The sequence below is a fragment of the Caloenas nicobarica genome, chromosome 1 (genome assembly GCF_036013445.1).
Source record: "Caloenas nicobarica isolate bCalNic1 chromosome 1, bCalNic1.hap1, whole genome shotgun sequence".
Lineage (NCBI taxonomy): Eukaryota > Metazoa > Chordata > Aves > Columbiformes > Columbidae > Caloenas > Caloenas nicobarica.
The window spans coordinates 184,108,002-184,115,386 of record NC_088245.1 but is presented as its reverse complement, the minus strand read 5'-3'; the positions used below and the strand labels follow the sequence as shown (position 1 = coordinate 184,115,386).

Genomic DNA, 7,385 nt, shown 5'->3' with positions numbered 1-7,385 from the left:
TAAGAGAAAGCAGCAAACCCTGTTTCCCCAAAAATAAGACCAACCCCGGAAATAAGCCCTAGCATGATTTTTCAGGATTTTTGAGGCTTGAAATACAAGCTCTACTCCAAAAATAAGCCCTAGTTACAGTTCATTTAAAAAGTCAATTTAAATAGTGTCCAGGCAGCTATACGTGTAAAAAAGTAATAAGTTTAGGAGCAAAAATTAATACAAGACCCTGTCTTATTTTCAGGGGAACAAGGTATGTAGACACAGGGCTGAATCTACCTGCAGTCACCATATGAGTTGCTTCAGCAGCACAAACGTTTTCCCCCTTTTCCTACCTGCATCGCTTTGCCAACGCCAAACATGCACAGTTTGAGGAAGGGACTATTGTTTTTGCTTGGGAAACACTCAGCACAACATAAGCTATACTGCTGGCATCGTTGTTGTACGAATAGCAGCATGAGTTCTGGACCAGCTGCTTTGGCATTCACTTCATTTTCGAGAGATGCAATCCAAATGGCCAAACATCTTTAGGTGGCTCCAAGCACCTTGGAAGCAGTGGTCACACATTGCTGCCCCACACCAGTCAGATCGAAGCTGAATTCCACAAGAAAGAACATTTTTCCTTAGGTCAGTTCATTCAAATGACATTGTCAAAACCAGAGGTGAAAGGAAGCTTCACGCTGATGTTACAGGGGACAAACCACAAACCTCTGCTTGATGTGCTTCTGCAATACTAAGGCCCAGAGAAACAGTATGTGCTAATGAGAAACTACAGGTAGATGAGTCTGTCAGTAACCAGGCAACAAGAACAGCGATCAAATGCAATATTTGTGATTTCTGCCACCAGCTCCCAAGTTTTCTCCTAGTAAAAGCCACCTAGTTAAAATATGTTCTTGTATTAGTTGTGGTTTCTTTCCCCTAATAAAACTGCCAGCAAAGAGACTGTTTGTCAGTAAAGAAAATACAAATTTAATTTTATTGTAACCATAAAGAGGCATTATTTTAACAATTAGCTGTACATTCAGCACTAAGGTATACATCTGTGTCAAAGTCAATTCTCTTACTGCTAAAAAAGAACACTTCTTCTCAGCGACGTACTGCCTGTGCTTACAGGATGTTTATTGTCTCTGTATTACATTTATCTTGACAGACAAGCCTCAGGATACAGAATAAAGCTTTACTCTTGGACCAAAATAGGAGGCAACATTTTTATTTAAAAAAATTAAAAACAGCAAGTTTCTAGTCAGATAATATAAAGCATCTTAAATTAATCTTTTGAAAGTATTTACACTATTTGTAAACGTAAATATCTGAAACTGTACATGTTTAAACAAATGTTCATTTAGCAAACAGGCTGTATAAACTGATTGCTCTTCTCGTCTTTCAACCAGCTGTCCGAGAGCTGTCTGAGAACTCTAAGAGAGAAAAAGATCCCAAGCACAAGAGTGACTATTGCAACGGTTCATCCTTCACGTCTTTTCTGTACAATGTCTGCATTAAGTCAGTCATAACTCTGTACAGCGACCATGCAGCCCTCCTGTAAAACTTTATAAAAACCAAATATACATATATTACAATGCACTTGGCATTATTTTACAGCCTGTATTTCTGCGTAAGTGAAAAGAAAGGGCAAGTCGTCGTCTTCTTTGTTAGTTCCTTTAGTTAATTCTTAAGGAGTCATGTAAGGTCCTATGAGTACCATTTACGTACCTCAGCACCACTGCTGCAACACTTCTCGTGGTAGTTTTAAATCCTACCATCACAGCCTCCAACCATGTCATTTATAATGGGAAAGTTATGAGATCAAAACACCACCGATATGCATGGAAATTTCCACATTTCTCAAACTACAAAACAGGATTTATAAATAAGTTAAAAATCTGCTATGTAAGTCACTACACTTTCCTTTTGCAGTGCTGCACAATAAAGACTTCCAGCACTAAGACACCCTGAAGCTGCTTGTAGTGTTTCGTTCCATGAATGGCCAAGTGTTCAGCGTTCAGCTTTCCAAAATAATGACCAATTAATGCATCCTGAACACCGTGCATTGTTTACCAGTTACCAAGCACCTATCCCGTTTACAATGCTGATCTGACAGGCTGGCACATTCAATTTCTGGCATCCCCTTACACCCTTATCAGCACTTACCACCAGAGCACAAAGGCTGCACAAGTCCCAGTCCCCACTTTAAATAGTTTGATCATGGGTAAGGCCAAAAAACAACTCTAACCTAAAAGTACATACCTGAGAATCTCAATGCTAAGTTTTGCAGTAAAGCATCTGAAAACATGCAGTTCCCTCGGAAAGAAGAGAAATTATATTGCACAGCTTTCCATGGCAAATCTCGAAAACTGAGATTTTTTACATGAAGGAAGGTTAAAGCATGAAACTTCAGGTCAGATCTTACAGCTCCCAGTCAGAACAGTGTAAGAAAACCAGCGAATCCAGTGTTTCAAAAAATGCTTCACATGAGGGAAACAAAAGTTTTTCCAACTAAGAGTATCTGTGATGGAATACCAGGATTTTCAGGGGAGTTAAAGAAAAATTGGAGCATTGTCATACCAACATCAAATTGTCACACCAATGTGCTTATCTCCAAGCATTGCAAATACCTATTACTGCTCCCGTTTGATTCCCTGTGCTTTATTTCCAGCATGACTTTGAAAGTGTGGCTTTTCACTGCATATGTCAGCTTACTAAAGGAAAGCAAGAAAGGTTTTTACATTAAAAAAACAACAGTAAAAAAAAAAAACACAACTCTGCAAACATCGGGAGAAGGCAGTAACTAAGCTTCCATAAGAGTGATCGGAAAAGGGTATTTTGTTTTGTTTTCTTTCCCCCCACTTCTCAAACTGATGAGTAGAAAGACCTTTAACAAATCAATAAAACTTGCTTTTTTCTTTTTCTTTTTTGTTGGTTTTTTTGTTGGCGTTTTTTTTTTTTTTTTCCTAGAAGAGGGTTAAGCAGTCTGGAGAGTTTTGCTGCAGACTGGACTGCACAGTGGGGTCCCTCGTTTACTTCAAACAAATGTCTTCACATTGCCTTCACAGCCTGGCATTCAGCTGAAGCTTATTTCAAGCAGCCTTGCTGCTGGGCTATTTGGACATCGATAAAAGTAAGTTGACCTGAAAGACAAAAGGAAAGCCTACATTAGACAGAGCAACTAAGTTTCAGAACTGATGTCTTATATTTAAACCTTTAAACAGGATTCCTAGGAAGCACATAGAGTCTTAGATGAGTTAGGAAAAGACAGCTACAAAACAACTGGCCAAAATTTCCAATCAAACGCCTATTCACAGGCTTTTTAAAACGTGATTTTTGACCATGCAGACTAGTCATTTCGACAGTCACAACCTACTGCGTCAAAGTTTTTAAAATTACTTCACGCATTGTCAAGGACTTAAAAAAAGAAATGCTCACTGGCAAAAAATGTTAACATTCATTTTAGATATATGAAAGACATTTGGGATCCTTTGCAATACTTACTTCCCACAGATTACAATATGGATCCCCATACACTTCAGTTTGTAGAAGTGATCCTAAGGACTAACAGACAAACCACCAGAGGAAGCCATCTCCTCCAGGATAACCCCACCTCCTTTCATGGCAAAACTCCCACTCTGTGCTCCAGGATGGTTATCACACATCCCAGTGGCCACATTCACTGCAGGAAATGTCCTCTAATCCGCAAACTAGATTATCTGTTCAAATATTGGCATCCTGGGATAATCATGATTCTATCCACATTCCCTGGGCCACTAAAGTCAAAGCCAGATTTTTAAAAACCTGCTTGGTTTCTGTCACAGCATCCTAATACAGAGAATTCTTAACCCAAATCATCTCTGAGACTAAAGACCTTATTATGTAGGGTTACATTTCCATAAACATCTGCACATTTTACCAACGCAATTGCCTACGAATGAACCCTTGTAATTCTCTCTCATGCTTCCTAAATGTAAAAGTTGCTTCTCTTTGTATTTGTCAAAAGCAAGACTGCCTTCACACACACAGGCTTTTAAAAAGCATATTCACTAGCTTTGATACCTCTCTGAAAAGACAATGCCCAGAAATGGCAAGGCTCTGCCATGATGTCGTACAACTCAATTTGCAGCAACGTCAATCACCACCTTCAGTTTAAAAACTCCATTGGATATTCATTAAAAAAAAGCCAAAAAACCAAACATGTTTCATCTGAGAGCTAGGGTTCAGATAAAGCCCTGAGTTTAATCATCCAAGATTAAAGGGGGTAATAAATAAATACATATTCTGAACACTGAAAATACTAAAAATGAAAAATTAATGTTTAAAAGAGCCAGTCACATGAAAGAGCAACTGATAAAACAGGGAGCTTCGATATATACCTGTTCCATTGAAGGACAAGCAATGATCTGGAGATCTTCATCACTAAATTCTTCCTTTAACAAAGTATGGAGTTTCTGGAACATTTGCTGAATGTTATTCTTTTAAAGGAAAGAAGGAAAAACTCAATATTAAAAAAGACAACACCCATCTCAAACATGAACCAGAGTAGCTACTGAAGTGACCAGGTAGGGAGAAACAGTTGAGCTTTAAGAGCTTTTCTTCTAAAACAAGCCCCAAAACAGCCACAAGGAATCCAGCTGTGAGTTGAAAACTTCTGCTGAGACGTGCTAAGCTGAAACACTGAGTCCTGCAGACTTAACCTGGAAGTTTAAAACTCAAAACTCTCTGGTGGGTTTACAGTGGGTCTCCCGTCAAACCTGCATCATCCTCTCTGCCTCCAGTGCTTCTGTTCATATGTAACAGACCAAGCTGTACTGGTTTTGGCTGAGACAGAGTTAATTTTCTTTTTAGTAGCTCATAAAGTGCCAAGTGGAAGATGTGCAGAATGAACAGAACCAGCTCCTTCCCCGTAATATGTGTGTGTTATGTAGGCTGAGTCCAATGGAGAGCAGGACAGTTTTGGTTTCGTTTTTTTGGTTTGTTTTGGGGCTGTCTGGTTTTTTTTTTAAGGTAAACATGTCATTATAAACCATATTATTCAATTGCTTTTTAAATTATTTTTATTTCATGTGTCTTTTCAATAAGCTTGTCAGATCAGGGACACCACAGTGACTGTGACAGTCTGTTCACTGTTACATGTGCATGGTATTTGTCACATGTTTACTGGCTGGACTGGTAGCCTAGAATAATTCTACAGATATACAGATACATGTATGTATGTCTGTACATACACACTTAATATATGCATACATACATTTATATAGATATATTATACCTATATCCATACACACACAGAAATATAAAGTGAATGGCCCCACAAAATGTGTTTAAAGGCCTTAACTAAGTGAAGGCCCAATACCTACAGAAAAACATGTAGAAGTACATCTAGTGATACTCACCCTGACTGGCTTAAACAAAATTAATTCTGTATCTTTATTGGACAAGTATAACGACATGCTTCGTAACGTTGATGGCAGCTTTGTTTTTATCGTCTTATAAGTGGAAGAGACCAGATCATTGATCTTTGCTGGAAGTAAAAGAAAACATGCTTACTAGGGTAAAATGGCATTCTGCTGGATGAAATCCACACTGCACGATTATCCCCTCGACTTTACTGGGGCTGGTCATACCCACAGGGCTGAGGGAAAGGGAAAGAGGGGGTGACTGGGCTGTGCGGCATCTACCCATCATCACAACATGCCAGACGAGGCTTTTCTTTTGGGACCCACTCAAGAAATCAGCCCCTCTTTCCCTGCAGAAAATGTGCCCAACCCATTTCCACGAGCGATGCCTGCCTGAGGTTCCTGAAGTCGCAGCCTTCCAACAGCAATAAAGTTCTATATACGCTTCTCCCTAGAAAACTTGCCCGGAAAAGAAACTGCTGGGGAATAAACAGTGGTAGTAAAGAGAACGGCATAGCACAAATCCTCCTTACTGACCACAGGCCATGTCTGTAAGACAAGATGCACAGCCATCTGGGTTTTGAATCAACCAGACAGGAATCCTCTCTCAGACAAGACCTTCTTTCTTTATTGGTAAGTATTTTAATGGTTTTACAAGATCTTTGCTTAAAGGGCAGCGGAAAAATCCATTCACAGCTTTAAATTACAGAAGTTAAAATACTAGGTTAAATTTTTTTCTTCAATTTCTACTGTATCTAAATTTTCCACCTACTCCTGCTTTGCAAACAAATGACTCCAAGAAACAGCAGAAGCTCTCCTTAGATCTGCCTCTACACACATAATAATCTCCAAACAAACATTAAAAATACTCCTGAAGAGGCAGCAGATTTTAAGTAGAAGCTCAAGTTAGCCCTTGAGAATGTCTGACCCATGGAGCAGCACTGAATTATGAATGAACCTGGCTGGGTTTGCATTTTAAGAACATGATGCAACAGAAGGTTCCAATGTATGAACTGGAATAATCAGATTTCTCGGTGTCACCCAGAAGCACAACTTTGTAATGGGAAGAGCAAAACAACCCAGAGAACATCTAAACTACTTCAACTGTTCCTAGGAAGCATTCACATTTGAATTTTTAAGAAGATGGAAACAAAGTTGGATTTCAGTTTTGCATAGTGACAGGAGAATCAAAAAGGAAGTACCAAATGTACAGAAAACAAAAACTCCAATGCAGATTAATTTTTCCCTACAAAAGCAAAAGCTTTATCTTAATGTAATCAAATAATTCCTTAAGCACATTGTGTATGCAGTTGCGGAAATGCTGTTTTCATGCAAGAGTGGTCACAGCTTGAGAAATGCTCGAGTCATTCATCTACTGCACCAATTAAATGCATATTCTCAAGTTTGTCAGGTTTTGATTTAGAAGTATCTTAAGACACTTAAATTAGCACACAGGTGAAAAAGGCAGCCAGAATTTTCAAGAAAAAGGTGGACAGTTCTCAGGTACTTAGAATTTTTCCAAGTCAATCACAGTCTCACCATCCAAATTAATCTGGCCAGCTTTTCAGATTCCTAAGTTTTAGAGTCAGGCACAGAGACAAATGACATTCCAAAATACTTGAGCCCCATATAATGCAGCTCATTTCGCTTTACCAAAAATGGTGAAGGGAAAGGGTCTTTTTCTCCATTTGATATGAAGTTTTCAGAAGAAGTCGCAAAGCAGTAAATGATCATGGCCCACAAGCATCTCAGAGGTAACATGAATATAAAACGAGGCAAATACCTGGTTGTGCCCAAGGCTGCTGTGAAAGGCTGTATTTGGGACCTCCTTGAGTGGCCATTGTTTTTAAAGCAGCCACCTAAAACAAGTACAATTAAAAAAATTATGTTTCTTTCAATTGAACTGACAACAAAGTGACGAAGTATCAATTGCACAAGTCTCTTAGATACTGCGGTGTATGGAATCTCCCCTGCTCTCTCTTCTATGCATTGACTTAGCGACACACAGGGGAA

The 7,385-nt window shown here is 39.0% G+C and overlaps 1 protein-coding gene across 1 annotated transcript in view; it reads right to left on the bottom strand.

Moving 5' to 3' along the window:
* Positions 1-985: 985 nt before the first annotated feature.
* COG3 (component of oligomeric golgi complex 3) overlaps positions 986-7,385 on the bottom strand; it is a 32,527-nt gene continuing 26,127 nt past the window's right edge. Inside the window, 4 exon segments of the mRNA XM_065650532.1 lie at positions 986-3,113; positions 4,350-4,448; positions 5,370-5,497; positions 7,156-7,231. Coding sequence (XP_065506604.1) covers positions 3,084-3,113; positions 4,350-4,448; positions 5,370-5,497; positions 7,156-7,231 — 333 coding nt within the window. The 3' untranslated portion in view covers positions 986-3,083.